Here is a 15197-nt window from a genome sequence, read left to right as displayed (position 1 = left end):
TCTTGTAGTACTGAATTTATGATTTTTGGGTTAAATATGTTTTTGGTCCCTCAAGTTTTAGTAAATTTTGGAATTAGTCCCTCATCAAAACTTTATACCAATTTAGTCCTTCATCTTTTAAAATGCGTGAATTTAGTCCTTTTAACCAAATTTTGTTAAGTTTATTTGACGTTTCAAGCGCATTTCATGATAATATTTAAGTTAACATTGAAACAAAAATGTGTCAAACAGTATAAATAATTTAAATACTATCATGAAATACGCTTGAAACGTCAAAAAAACTTAACAAAATTTGGTTAAAAGGACTAAATTCACGCATTTTGAAAGATGAAAGACTAAATTGGTCAAAAGTTTTGAAGAGGGACTAATTCCAATTTTTGCTGAAACTTGAGGGATCAAAAACATATTTAACCCATGATTTTTCTATGATCCAAGTATATGGCATTTAAGGCTGGGAAAAAAAGGATGAAAAAAAAAATAACTGTAATATCGTTCAACTTTTGAACAGTGAGACAAATACAAGTTTAGCAAACTTCGCGGTTGTTTTGCTCAAATGAATAAGTAATACAAGCTTCTCAATTCGACCATCCTCAATCATAGTCGTTTGTTCCTGTCATTACATTATTCTTTCTCAAAATCTAATATAGCACAAGATGCCCTTTAGCATCCAAAAGCTTACCCAGTTTTTCTGCCGCCATAGTTAAAGTCGCATCGCTTTTGCAGAATGCAAACCTGATGTATCTCTTCTGGTAGGAATAGGGTAAGTTAGAAACTTCATCTGATGATAAGTTTGTATGAAAAAATCCTCGTCCTGGAACGGCCACAACCCCTGCTTGTAATATTAGTTTCTTAACAAATTCTTCCTGTGCAACAAAACATTTTTTGTTAGAAAAAAGTAGAAGAATGAACTTGTTTATTGCAGGAAAATCACTCCTTAAATGGAGTACAGAGTGCACATACATCTGAAAGTGGGCAATTTTCAGGAAGCTCAGCAAATAAAAAGAAAGAACCCTGAGGTATAAACTCAATCTTGAAACCTACTCCCCCTAGCAAATTTACGATATAGTCTCTTTTTGATTGATAATCCTGCACAAATTGAAAAAAAAAAACACCAGGAAAAAGACGAATAAGAAATATAGCATTTTGTTATGAGGGGAGTGAATAACGCCATCAAATGTACTTTGATCTCTTACACTTCGGAGGGATTCAAAGTATTCTGGAGGACTTCTCAAAGCAATCAATGCAGCTTCCTGAAAAGGTGCTGGGGCACAATCTGTGAGTCTAACGTGAATATTTTTTATAGCAGACGCAAGAAAAGTTGGTGCAATTGCCCATCCAATCCTCCAACCTGATGATACACATCAACAGTGAGTTAGTTCTTCACACAAATAATGAAGAAGATGTTGGTGCATGCAGCTTTGAGCTTTTACCTGTGACACTAAATGATTTGGACAAAGAAGATGTTAATATAGTCCGCTCTTGCATCCCAGGAAATGAGACAAGGGATATATGTTTTAGATTGTCATACGTTACGTGTTCATATACCTACATATAGAATCCAACAGAACACAAAACATACATTACTCAAATATAAGACAAATGCTCTATTCTCGCATATTATAAATTCCCAGCAATTCCCGCACAAAACAATGCAGAGAAGTACATACTTCATCTGTTATAGCCAAGCAATTCCTGCTGCAGCATTCCCCAGCTATAATCTCAAGTTCCCCTTTTGTGAAAACTTTGCCAGTAGGATTGTGAGGGCTGTTTACATTTTCTGTCAGCATTTTGTAGTTCATATCATAAAACTGAACATTTTTTACAAACATTGTCACGCATAAGGAAAAAAAAAACTTGTAGTGTGTTATTATCAGAGTCGATGCAATAATCCAGAATAATCAAAGGAAAACAAGCATCTCCTGACTGCTTGAACCCTTTCTAATAATTCTTCGAAAGAGAAATTTTGCTCTGCACAAGAAAAGGAATAACAAGCAAAACAAAGCAAACTTCTTCAAGGGTTGCCATTGCCTCCGAAAATTCGGCGTATCAGAAGCATAAACTTGGGAATCCTTGACATCAAAATACACAAAAGGAATCATTTGTAACATGGAAAATTTTAAATGAATACAAGCTTCAACCATAAATTGATCGGAACAGCATTTCTTATTCATATCTTTACTTTAAAATTTTCACTCGATCGCTATTCTATTAGTTGAATTGAAGAATATCAAGGGAACTAATCTGAGTAGTGAGGCTTTCCGAGATGGGATCAAGTCTATCTAAAGTAGAGGCAATTATGAATTTGTGAAAGTTATAACCTGTTCAGTACTACGACTTTAGTTCTCTCAGTAAATGATCGGAGTAATTTGCTTGAATCCAGGGTCCAATGAGGTGGATCAAGTGGCACGTGAATCTGTCCAATTAAGTTTACAAAAACAAGGGACCATTACACACATAAAGAACAAAAAATAAAGTTAAAAATGTAGTACCAATAACACATAATAAACATGCTCAACTTGCTAAGGGTCAGTTGTGTTGGTCTAAACTAGATTGTGCTTTTTATTTAGAAGCTGATGCACTATATTTAAAACATTGGATTCTTCATCATTGAAGAAAAGAGAATTCTCGAATCCTACACTTCAGCATCTGTGTTCTTTCTCTTTCCTTATATAAATCTCTGCAGGATCATTGAATCACTTGAACATGCGTTGTACGCAGAAAAATGGACACAACACCCACAGAAAGAAAGCTATACCACTAATCATTATTCATAAACCATAAGTAACAATTATATGATACAAACTTAAACAAGGTAGAAGGTAGAAGATGGCAAACTTACAGCTACTCCCCCGGCCATGGTAACACATCCTTCATATGATTCATAGGAAGGGTCAAATATTATGACCTCGTCACCCGGGTCAATTGCTGTTTGAAACACAACATTCAACATACCATGTTAATGATAACCAACTAAACTAACAATGCTACAAGAACAAAAAAACAGAACACACTTGCAAAGATTGCAGCCGCAAAGGCCTCGCTTTGACCGCAGCAAATGGCTACGTCCGTAAGAGGGTCGATGTCTAAACCATGTGTCTCCTTCATGAACTTGGCCAAGTAGTCGCATACACCTTGCACGCTCCTAGTTTAGTTTCATCAATTGTTGCAAAAATGAAGATATGCAGAAGTTAAGCGAGGAAGCTACGTTATGGTAACAGTTGTTTGATGCTGTGTGAAGTGTGAAGTGTGAAGTGAAGAAACCTGTACTGGTTGAAGTCGGAGTTGATGGCAGAAATGGCGGCGTTTTTTATGTGGGCAGGAGCGGGGAAGTCGGGGAAGCCCTCGGCGAGGTTGATGGCGTTGCATCGCTGAGCAAGATGGGAGAGTCCTTGAATCGAAGAGGGTTCAATCTTCTTTGCTGCGCGTGACAACTTTCCTTCCATGGTTTTTCTCTGTTTTTCTCTTTCTTATCATTTCATGTCGTGCCTTATCTTTTATCAGTTCATAGATGGGTTCATTCATTGGACTCTGAACCGCTTTTAAAAGGTTCCTCCTGCAATTCGTAACAAACATTAAGATGCCATGGGAGGGGTGATAAAAACAAAATAAAGAAGGAAAAAATGAGATGATGTATATAAATAAGGGGAAAACGAATTAATTTGAACAAAACATGGAAAAGGAAATTCTTCCGAGTAATCCACCATATAATAAATGAAAAGAATTTGTTTTTAGATTTAAATTAATTATTTCTATAAAAAAATAGAAATTAATGGTTTATTTAATAAAATATTCATTATGGAGAAAATTGAACTAATAATCTTTCTTACCCCATTCCAACTTTTATTACTAACATAGTGATTAGAATGGAATAGATGGAAACACTTCTTACAAAAACCTTAAGGACCAATTTGTTATAAATAATTCAATTCATTTAAGAGATGAGAAAATTAAACATTAAAAAAAATATATAAAATTTAATTATTTTAAAATTTTGAATAATAGAAAAATGTTAATATTTGATATAGATTGGCCTCATCACTGTAGTGTGTCTCTTTGACGAATCACCTGAAAAGATCCACCCGTGAGAACCGTATTATGAAGGGACTGACTCCAGAATTTGTGTCTGAATTTGATATTTTTACTTGACAACTCCCTTTCATCAAAACTATATATGAATCATAGGATCAATACAAATAATATCTTACTCAATTACGTATATACCTAGCTAACTAGTATTACACGTTTTTCTCTTTACAAGATTCTCTAAAATTGCAAGTGATAAAAAAACGATGAATATGCATGCAGCCAATAAACCTATAAAAATATCTTACAAAGCCAATGTATATATCTTTCTCTTGTACAAAACAAAGAAACAAGGCTTAATTACCGTTTTAGTCCTCTAATTTGTTAGCAAATTTTAAAATGGTCCTTCTATTATTCAGAATCTCAATTTAATCCTCAAGTTTTCAAAAGTGACTCAATTTAGTCCTCTCCGTTTAATTTAAACAAACGTCGTTCAAACAGTAGTGAGGTGGCACAATTGTACTGATACGTGTTAACGTTTTTAAGAGGCAAGAGCAATTGACGTGACATATGTTGAAAAGGTTTAACTTTGTTTAGAAATGGGAATCATGAAACCCTAAATTTTTCCCAGCATCCTAAATTCATTCTTCTCCTCTGTTACGTTGTTGCACAACATTCTTCTAATTATTTTGGCCCCAGATATTGTTGTTAAGAGACATGTCCGAAGCCAACTCCTGTAAGTCTTGTACATGTTCACACAATGAAATTCGTGGTGTGTCTTCTCTTGGTGATGGGTGGAAGGGGTTGGGTGTGTCTCCCATTTGTCAATGTGGAGAGGTTGCTGTAATGAGAACTGCCAGAACAAGTAGGAATGCTGGGAAGAAATTCTGGGGTTGTCCAAATTTCAAGGTAAGCTTGTTGAGTTTTATTTTTCGATTTTGTGTAATTCGTGATTGTCAATAATGTATTTTTTGTTGTGCTTGATTTGATGAACAGAGAGGAAATGAAGGTTCTGTTGGCTGTAATTATTTCAAGTGGTGTGGAGAAGATGATGTTGATGATAGAGATGGTGTTATCATCAGATAGAGGAGGAAGATTGTTAGTTTGTGTTCTTGTTGTAGTCAATGTATTCTTAGTTTTAGTAGTGATCAAAAGCCCCTAAATTGTTATGAAGGGGTTGTTTGTAGTATGTTTTGTTATGGTATGGTGTGATGTTGTATACTGCACCAAAGTTGTATTTGGTTTTGATATGATATATAAAGTTCGAAAAATTAGTTAATTCTGTGTATTTGCCTTTTATATATGAATATGTTCATTTATTTGCTTTTTGTTGGCTATTACAAAGTGGAAATGAATCACACAGAAAAGGATTTGAATTAAACAAGGAAACTTGTGATATATTTATATCAACCACAATAAGTTTCTCCAAAATAGAACATCAGAGTTTCTCTAAAATACCACAATAAGTTGTGCTCCAAAATACATCAAGTATTGTTTCTCCAAAATACAACCATAAGAAACTAAATACATCAGATTCAGATTATCTGTTGTCCACTAACAAAATACAAAATACAAATAACATCAAATTTTCATGGTTTCCAAACACGACCTCGCCTATGCTGAAGCTTTGGCCTTATATTGAGTCTGCCACGTGATGGTGGAAGTGGTGTTGCAGTGGGATGTGCTAGAAATGGTGGAATTGACTCTTGGGTAGTCTTTGGTTTAGTTGAAGTTGAACCTTATGTACAAATCACTGCTGGTCACACATTTCCACCTACATCAGAAATGGATGTTTGGGTTCCAAGAACAGATTGAGCATAAATAGGTGGCTGGATTGGAGGCACATATTGAGCAGAAGTAGATGGTTGGGATGAAGGCACATATTATTGACTGGACAGATTTTGCCCTTCATCAGAAGTTGGTCCCTGGTTTGGAGGCACACATTGTTGACTGGACATATTTTGCCCTTCATCAGAAGTTGGTCCCTGGTTTGGAGGCACAAATTGTTCATGTTGGGCTTCATCAGAAGTAGTTGTTGGTTGTGGAGATGGTGGAGCTTGTGGACAAGTGGTTCTATTGTGTCCAAGTTGCTTACATGTTGAGCATTTCTTCCTTATCCCCCCTCTCCTAACTTGGGTGTCATCTTTCTTCATCTCAGATGCTTGTAATCTTCTTTTCTTCTTAGGTCGTCCAGGCAGTATTCGCTTTAGTGGAGGCAACACATCAGGGAAGGGAGTGATTTCCCAGACATCTTGGCCGTTTATAGGATATATGATTGAGGTATATATTTCTTCATATGAGGACTTGGTAAACCAGTGTGCTACATATGGATCTACACTCAGATTTAAGAATTTCATTGCAGCCAGGGAATGTGAGTATGGGATGCCAGTAATACCCCATTTCTTGCAGCTACATTCCATGTTGTCCACATTAGCCACAAACTTCTCACCAATAGTAGACACATGTCTGACCTCAAAAAGCTTGTCTGCTGACCAACTATATTCATTAAAAAAAGTTCACAGATTATTAAACCAGTCACAATCTTGAATATATAAAACAATCCAATCAAAGGTGAGCAATACCTGGGAACCAATATTTTGTTAACTGCAGCTCTTTATCTAGTCTGTCACGAATCCTAGGGCATATTGAACCTTCGAAGGAACTTACCTTCAACCTATTACTTGCCCATCTATTCATCATGTACAACCTTATGTCTTCAAGCATGGTAATTATTGGCTTGCTCCTTGCATCCACAATCACGCTGTTGAATGCCTCTGACATGTTGTTAACTAGTGTATCACACTTGACATTGGTATTGAACCTTGATCTTGACCAATACCTATTAAATTTGCATTATGTTAGCATATTGATACTAATAGCTATTGTAGTATATAAAAAGCTAAGTAATCAGTGGAGGAACTTGCCTTGGTGGAATAACTATTAAATGTTTGAATGCATCCTCGTTAACTTCTTTACGCTCTAACATAACCTTTTCCCATGCTTGTGGATATGTGTAGTAAGCAGCCTTCCACATTAAGCGTTTCAGCATTTTCCCTGGAAATTTCTTCCTGAAATTCTCATACAGGTGGCGCATACAAAACCTTTGATCAACTCCTGGAATGAGTTCATTCAAAGCTGGCAGGAGACCCTATCAAAATAAATATATTAAATTCTATAAAAAAGCTGCCAGTACACATATTTAAAATAATGAAAGTAAAAAAGATTACCTTTTGCTGGTCTGATACAAAGGTGCATGAGGCACAACATTCAACCCCACCAAGATCATCAATTAGAAGGTCTAAGAACCAAGACCACGTGTCCTTATTTTCAACCTCCACAACTGCGTATGCTAATGGCAATATCTGATCATTTGCATCTCGTGCCACAGTTGTCAATAACTCACCACCAAACCTCCCCTTTAAAAAACATCCATCTAATCCTATTATAGACCTACATGATACAAAGTTGCCCTTGCATGCTTTTAAACAAACATAAAATCTTTGGAATATCTTTGCACCATCATGATCTTCAACCTTTAATTTTATTGTTGAACCAGGATTTGATCTGCGCAGCTCATGGGCATAATCATAGATGCGTTTGTATTGATCTGTAAACGACTCATCAATCTTGTTTGAAGCCAATGATCTTGCTCGAAAAGACATTGCACGAGATATAAAAACGTTCCACTTTCTTAAGCCTTTTTCACAAATGTGCACGACCTTCACAGTAGGATTTTCTCTCACAGTGTTTTCTATTCTTCCATTTAACCACTTTGCATTCATTAGCCTATTGTTAAACTCTATACAACAGGTATGTTTATCAACTATCTTTCTTAATTGCCAAGTTTGAACAATAGGTATATATGCACAATAAGCAATCCAACCACATTTTCCTTTTGAACCCAAATAGGTCACCCTTACTCTTTTTTTGTCATTCTTACCAATTTTCAAGTTTCTCCCGTTTTGCAACCCATATGTTCTAATGGCTTCTATAAATTCTTCTTTACTTACAAAATATGTGCCCACTTCCCATTCATAGTCAGCCATGCTTTTGGGCATAGAAAATGTGGGAAACTTTCCACAAGTGTCTTCCTCCTCACTATCAGAATCAGTGCCTACCAAACTCAACAATTCATCAGATTTTCATTCATCATCAGAGAGTCCCCTAGCATGTTTGTTGATTTGTATATTATTCTCAGCCTTATTAGTTCTTTTCCTTTGTCCATAGGAAGTCCAATCTGACCCACCATCCTGGGTCACAATCTATATCCACATCAAACAAACCATCACTTTCTTCATGAATGGAATCAGTGGAGGAACCATCTTCAATCTGAACATCTTCCATATTCTGTGTTTCAGGTAGGACCTGCGAGACACCACTCTCAGGTTGTACCTATGATTCACCCACATTCTGAATGTCAACCTCAACCTCAACAGTTTTAGGTTGCACCTATTCTACTGCCTCACACTGCACCTCTTCTAAAACATCTGCCTCACACTGCACATCACCATCATTTACTAATACTTGTGCCTCGCACTGCACCTCAACCTCACCAATTGCAGGTTCAACTTGTTCTGCATCATTACACTGCACGTCAACCTCATTTGTGAACAAATTTGCCTCTCTCAACCTCAGCCTCATTTCGTAAATCCTCTACGGGTTCAGTCTCAGTGTCATTCTCCACACCAGCATTGTCTTCACCATTATCCCCAGCTTGATAATATTCCAACATATGTACCTCCTCTGCTACACAAACTGAGTGAATGGCATACATATGGACTTCACCACGCTGCTTCGCGATTTGGACCATATGCAATGCACCAACATCATCAACAAAATGATGCAACCTTTCCTCTCACACTGGACAACCTCCTACTGAATAACATAGATCCTTCACATTAATATAACCCATTTCTCTCAATATAAAAAGCACCTCGAAGTAAGACCACCTGTCTTCATCACACCATAACGTACTTGATTCCCCCCTCATTCACAAAATATCCTCCATGGTGAATTACCACTTGAAACTTATCATCTTCCATCATAAAAAGTGGGTATTGCTTGTAAACTTGTGAAATGACCAGATACCCATAACAATTTACATTTATTACAACATATAACACCGACAAACCGACAGGATACACAAACCCCGTTAAAGGGGGACCACAAACTACACATTAATGTGAAAATGGTGAGACAACACCGAAACATCGAAAAAATTAAACAAATCTTCAATTGAAACCGACAATCAAGCATCCAAATCAAAACCCTATACCCAAAATCCACAAAACCCTAAAACGCAAGCTATAAATTTCGAAGCACAACTCACCTGGAATATGCTCCACGATTTCGATTACAGATGATAATCCCAAGGACGAAATTGGTGCTGCTCCCAATTCCTCACACCAACGTAAAGCCTCGACAAATGTTTTTCACCTCTGATCCCAATTCCAATGTCAGTAACCCTAATTACATTCAACCCAATTCACCTTCCACATAAGCACAGTGTAACAGCCACGTAATTCGAAGTGAGACAGAGTAAAACAACCATGTCATTGTTCTGTTATTGATTTTTGACGTTGTTAACTTTGAGGACTAAATTGAGTCACTTTTGAAAACTTGAGGACTAAATTGAGACTCTGAATAATAGAAGGACCATTTTGAAATTTGCTAACAAATTAGAGGACTAAAACAGTAATTAAGCCAAGAAACAATTAAAATTTCTTTATCTATATATTTTGTTTGGATAATGATAATTTGACTACTTTTTTTATTTATTTTTAACTTAGTACATCACTAAAAAAATTAAAATAAATAATCGAAAGATAATTGAAATAGTAGATTAAAAGTAGATCAAAATATTATTATTTATTTTATTTTATCCGTTTGTTGTGTAAAAATATTAAAAGATCACGATGATACAACAGAGGATAAAACATTCACAAATGGTGCGGCTATCAACACACAACCAAAACCCTTCATTCTCTTTGTTCTTCTCTTTCTCCTTGTTTCTTCCGTTTCACTCCCTCTGAAACAAACCATTTTCAACTTAACAAAATGGCTCATCTTTCTCTTCTCTTCTCTTCTCCTCCATTATTTTTCTCATATCATTCAACTACATTAGCCACCACCACCATCCAAACTACCTCACCAGTGAAAAAAATTCCACGCATAATGTGAATGAGTGCGATCGAAACGGCCGACCTTCTTACCAAAGTTTTCTCATATAGTTTTTTTTATGTTTATCTTAAAATTATATTCATATATTATATTATATTATTTATATTTACCTTAAAAAAATATTCTATAAAATCACGTGCCTATCCAACTCTTTTATATGTTTCTTTCTTTTCTCTCTCTCTTACTTCTATCTCTTTCTCACTTCTCGCCTTATATCTTAATTTCTACCACCAATATCTCATCCTTTCCAAAATCAAATTGCACCACATGAAATTAGAGAGTTAAAAAACACTTTGGACCCATCAATTTATTTTCTACCTTTTTTTAAAAATAATCTATTTTTCCATTGCATATGATAAATTTGTTTACTATGTATCATTGGATGATGATAAATTTATTTATTTCTTTATAGGTGAAAGGTGATAAATTTATATTAAAAAAGTTATGATAAAAAATAAAAAAATTGATTCTTAAAGAAAAAGACTTGTAATGAAAATGAAAAAAATGCATCTACGTCAACTAAACTTGAAAAATAATTTATATATAAAAATGCATTTTTAAATAATTTTTTACCAAGTTCTGCTACTGAGTGCAAGCTTCCCCCTCAACCTTCACCCCCACACCCAAAAATAAATTGTCCAAAACCACTCTCACTTACACCACCATTGGTTGTTGAATGTCCACCGCCGCCAAATCACCATGTGGAGGCGAAGGTATTTACTGCTTGCTACCCCCTATGGGACACTAGGTGGACCAAACTACTTATTGTCGCCCCATCTTCCATAACCTCCAAGAACGCCAAATCTTGACGACATTATTGATGGGGTAAAAATGATATGCTTTTCAAACCCTTCTTACTTCTCACTACAATCCTTTATTTTTCTCATCCTTCTTTGCCTTCCCTATTACTTGTTCATCTGATACATGCATTTGTGTTTCCATAATTCTTCTCCTTTCTCAGTGAATTATTTGCATGAGGAACGCAAATTGTGAAATGAAGAGGGAAGAAAATGAAAGACAAAAGAAGTATCTTCAGACTGAAGCATCAATTTGTTGTTTAGTTTAGGTTTACGCATGTCTTTGAATAGAGTTAAATGTACAATAAAACAAACATAGTGTAACTTGTTCAGGCGTTAATGTGTATGTTTAATTCCATAATGATGTCTCTTTCTCGTATCTTCCATGCCCATTTTGTCCTAAATTAGTCTTAGTCTTATACTAGAGTCTTATACTAGTCTTAGACCTGCATACACAAATTTATTTTTCTTTAACAATAAAATAATATAACTATTATTACATTTGAATAAATAAATTTTAGAGATATATATAACTATTATTCTTCAATGGTTATAACCACGTTATCAAATTTATCACTCAGAGTGCATAGAACCTTTTCCACCACATTAATCTCTGTGACAGCCTCCCCACAACTCTTAATCTGATTCACCAATAATTGCAGTCTATTAAAATAATCTGCTACCTTTTCTGAATCTTCCATCTTAGCCAACTCAAACTGCCTTCTTATACATTGCAGCCTTACTTTCTTGATTTTTTTCAGCACCACCATGAGCCATTTGCAGGATTTCCCAACATTCTTTTGTTGTCTCGGCCTTGGCAATCTTTCCAAAATTCACTGGATCTACGCATTGATGCAAGAGACATCGAGCCTTGCAATCTTTCTTATTATTTGCGGCTTCGTCCTTCTCCTTAGCACCCTCCGTGACAACCTCCCACAATTCTTGATAACCAAGAATGGCCTCCATTCTTATGACCCAATGATCATAATTCTTTCCATCAAGAATAGGTAAGTTTGAAAAGAAACCCTCATTACCATTACCAGTAGCCATGCCTGCAGTTTCTCTTTCCCATAATCGAACCTTGCTCTCGATACCACTGTCAAATCCGGCTCAATTCCTTGGCCTACACCTTTCCTAAGTAAGCCATGTGCTTGAATAAAGAATTCAAGTTGTTGTCCAGCCACCACAACACACTAACATTCGTCCAGGAGCTTCGCGAGAGAGAAAAAACGACCTCATCTTAGGGTTCAGAACCTGAACTTCCACCGTCACACTCTTCTACTTTTCCACCGTCACACCATCAGCTAAGTGCTTCTCATTCACACCTCTCTATTTTCTCACACGTGTATAACATACACACACAGTATGATATGAATGAAACTGCAATTATGATTAACCTTGAAAACGTTTTATGAGTACTCTTATATAGAGGAGTACACCATTTGTTCTGCTACAAAACAGTTATAACTGAAACAGAGTGTTTATAGACTAGGATTGAAATTAATTTCATCATATACTTTTTATATAGTTGATTGAGTTCACAAAATTTAAAATTTGTGAATTTATTGCCCAATCTAATTTTAATCGGACACAAAAAATATTTAACTCCACCACAAACAAATATATAATGAAGTTTGAGTATGATTTGCCTACCCCTCTTCATATAATTTAAAAAGAAAAAAAACAAACTACATATTGAAATTCACAAACATTAAAAATTGTAAACAAAAAGGAAATGCAAAAACACTCAAAATTTAGGAATGAAGGAAACATCTATTTCTGATAGTCTGATACTTGTACAAGGTTGAAAAGAAATACCTAAGTTGTTTTCACTTCAAACTTTTACATTCACGTATATCTCTGGTCTTTTATTTTTATTATATTTATTTTGGTTATTTATTCTTTGAATTTGTGGTCACTGTCATTCTACCAAAGCCATTGTCATTTTTTATTTTAAAGCATGTTTAAATATATGTTTTAACTTATATCGCACGAATATGTACATGTTATATATATATATATATATATATATATATATATATATATATATATATATTTATATTTATTTATTTATTTATTTTAAAAATAATAGGATATGATAGGTTATATATGTATATTAAAAAAGATATAAATTTTTTTAAAAAAATATAATAAATATATAATTATTATTGTATCTAAATTAAAATTATGTATATTAAAAATTTTAATATAAAAAATTATAAATTATTATTATTATAAAATGTATAATTATTTTATAATTAAATATTATATTTATAAATATTAATAAAATATCATAAAATATCAAATAAATACAAATATGAGTAATACGAGTTGAACACATAGGTAATCTAAATTAATGCATCATAAGTTTGAACTATTCAAAATATAAAACTTATCTCATTATCTCACTAACATTATTTACATAAAAAGTATAAAACTTAATTAATGTTCAAACTACAAAAATCATGAATGTGAATTACACAAACACTCGATCACTTTCAAGATTTAATTTATAACGTAATTTGAACCATGGTATTTCTTTATTCAAATATTAGTTGATTTTATAGTAGCAGGAAAAAATTTATATTTTGAATAAGTGAAAAATATATTACTTTAAATTATCTCCTATATTATAGAACACCGTTATTTTCAAAAAATAGTATTATAAAAATATATAGAATGAAAACAAATTTAAGTAAAAGGATAAAATCCAAAAAAGTATATCGATGTAAGTCAGTCACACTTACTAGATAAAAATATTTTAATCATTTTTTTAATCTACTTTTAATTTATTATTTAATAACTATTAAATTATTTATTTTAATTTTCTTTAATAATATAATATGATAATGATTGGTGATTAAAGTGTCGAATTAAAAATAAATTAAAGTATCATTATTTTTTTCTCATTAATATTATTTTACTCTCATTTCACTTATTTTATAAGAAAAAAATAGTTATATAAACAGTATCATTCGGAAACAGTACTCATACTTTATTATCATCATACAATGTCAGCCATCACGGGTGAAAAGTAGTTGCAAGTTCCACAAAATCTCGGAAAACCAAACGGCCCACTTTAATGCGTTTTTTTTTTTTCTATGGCGGCCCATCGGTACCAACAATGGTAAGCCGCCAGATTCTGATTGAAAATTGAAATTCAAACTAAGAGTTTTTTCCAACTGACACGTAGCGGTTAAAGTTATCTTTCCACCCCTTCCAGTTCCAACACCCAACCCAACCAGGCTGAACAAGGTAACGCTGTTAACTTTACTTGACCCTTTCTACATAGTAATCTGTTCTCTCCTCTCACACATTCACAACAACAAAAATAAAATAAAAATGGCAAAAGCTAATGTGAAGAACAAATCCACCGTCGCCCTCCACCCTCCTTACTTCCAGGTATCACCGTCTCTCCTATTTCATATTCTAACAGCAGCGTTTTCATTTTGTTGCGGTTTTCTTTCAGATGATCTCCGACGTTATTCATTTTGTTGCGGTTTTCTTTCAGATGATCTCCGACGCAATAACGTCGTTAAAGGAACGCACGGGTTCAAGTCAGCCGGCGATAGCCAAGTTCGTGGAGGAGAAGCACGGTAAAGTGCTACCTCCCAACTTCCGAAAACTTCTCTCCGTTCAGTTGAAAAGTTTGGTGAAATCGGAGAAGCTGTACAAGGTAAAGAACTCCTACAAACTTTCCTCTCCACAGTCTGAGAAACCCAAAACCGCTCCAAAAGAGAAGAAGGTGGCGGAGAAGACGAAGAGGCTGAGTCAGGTGAAGACGCCCGAAGCTCTGAAGAAGAAGAAAGCCCCAAGCACGAAGAAATTTGTAGCGGCGGCGGTGTCTGGAGGAGGAAAAGTGAAGCGTTTGAGTCAAGTGAAGACTCCCGATACCATGAAGAAAACATCCAAATTAACACCTGTCAAAAGCAAGGGCACTCCCAAACCCTCCAACGCCAACAAGAAAGCTAGGAAATGAAACCACTTTTTTGTGCTTGTTTATGGCAGATAGCATATTCAAAACATTTATATGCATACAATGCTTGTATTGTGTGTTAGATTTTTGTTTTCTTTTTCTTAGTCTGTTTATTTCTGTTGTCTTGCCGTGGATTGTTGTTATGATTGTTTACGAACGCAATGTGCTAGTTTAATTTAAGGCTTTAGCCATCCTCGTTTTCTTTGTTTGTGATTATTTTA

At 34.6% G+C, this 15197-nt stretch overlaps 3 protein-coding genes across 4 annotated transcripts; 1 reads left to right on the top strand and 2 right to left on the bottom strand.

The window, feature by feature from the left end:
- Positions 1–466: 466 nt before the first annotated feature.
- Positions 467–3605, bottom strand: LOC114190404 (uncharacterized). The gene is made up of 9 exons (XM_028079272.2): positions 3262–3605; positions 3012–3142; positions 2840–2925; positions 2319–2413; positions 1668–1764; positions 1431–1545; positions 1194–1348; positions 961–1086; positions 467–863 (listed from the first exon to the last, which is right to left on the bottom strand). The coding sequence occupies exons 1-9, from the start codon at positions 3441–3443 to the stop codon at positions 639–641; spliced, it is 1212 nt and encodes a 403-aa protein (XP_027935073.2). The 5' UTR covers positions 3444–3605; the 3' UTR covers positions 467–638.
- A 2301-nt stretch (positions 3606–5906) lies between these two features.
- LOC146884777 (uncharacterized) lies at positions 5907–8833 on the bottom strand. Its single transcript, XM_085676026.1, has 7 exons — positions 8644–8833; positions 8497–8597; positions 8307–8415; positions 7251–8137; positions 6948–7171; positions 6608–6862; positions 5907–6522 (listed from the first exon to the last, which is right to left on the bottom strand). The coding sequence occupies exons 1-7, from the start codon at positions 8831–8833 to the stop codon at positions 5907–5909; spliced, it is 2382 nt and encodes a 793-aa protein (XP_085532152.1).
- Positions 8834–14025: 5192 nt separating this feature from the next.
- Positions 14026–15197, top strand: LOC114192122 (histone H1-like). Of its 2 annotated transcripts, none has more exons than XM_028081727.2 (2): positions 14026–14402; positions 14470–15197. In XM_028081727.2, exons 1-2 carry the CDS (start codon positions 14343–14345, stop codon positions 14977–14979), a joined length of 570 nt encoding a protein of 189 aa, XP_027937528.2. In that variant the 5' UTR covers positions 14026–14342; the 3' UTR covers positions 14980–15197. The 2 variants fall into 2 exon arrangements, with proteins under 2 accessions (XP_027937528.2, XP_085531953.1); XM_085675827.1 differs by having other exon boundaries at positions 14040–14402; positions 14512–15197.

The sequence above is a fragment of the Vigna unguiculata genome, chromosome 7, assembly GCF_037176805.1.
Source record: "Vigna unguiculata cultivar grain cowpea cultivar isolate G323 ecotype 2 chromosome 7, ASM3717680v1, whole genome shotgun sequence".
In the NCBI taxonomy this organism is placed as follows: domain Eukaryota; kingdom Viridiplantae; phylum Streptophyta; class Magnoliopsida; order Fabales; family Fabaceae; genus Vigna; species Vigna unguiculata.
The sequence above is the reverse complement of the archived record's forward strand: the minus strand, read 5'-3'. Positions and strand labels throughout refer to the sequence as shown.

Coding starts and splice junctions, on each gene's coding strand:
- LOC114192122 (XM_028081727.2), top strand. CDS start 14,343: ATGGCAAAAGCTAATGTGAAGAACAAATCCACCGTCGCCCTCCACCCT. Junction 14,403..14,469: donor TCCACCCTCCTTACTTCCAG/GTATCACCGTCT, acceptor GTTTTCTTTCAG/ATGATCTCCGACGTTATTCA.
- LOC114190404 (XM_028079272.2), bottom strand. CDS start 3,443: ATGGAAGGAAAGTTGTCACGCGCAGCAAAGAAGATTGAACCCTCTTCG. Junction 2,926..3,011: donor TGCGGCTGCAATCTTTGCAA/GTGTGTTCTGTT, acceptor TGTTTCAAACAG/CAATTGACCCGGGTGACGAG. Junction 1,087..1,193: donor ACTTTGAATCCCTCCGAAGT/GTAAGAGATCAA, acceptor CAATTTGTGCAG/GATTATCAATCAAAAAGAGA.
- LOC146884777 (XM_085676026.1), bottom strand. CDS start 8,833: ATGGTCCAAATCGCGAAGCAGCGTGGTGAAGTCCATATGTATGCCATT. Junction 8,598..8,643: donor TGAGGCTGAGGTTGAGAGAG/GCAAATTTGTTC, acceptor GTAATGATGCAG/AACAAGTTGAACCTGCAATT. Junction 6,523..6,607: donor TTAACAAAATATTGGTTCCC/AGGTATTGCTCA, acceptor TTTTAATGAATA/TAGTTGGTCAGCAGACAAGC.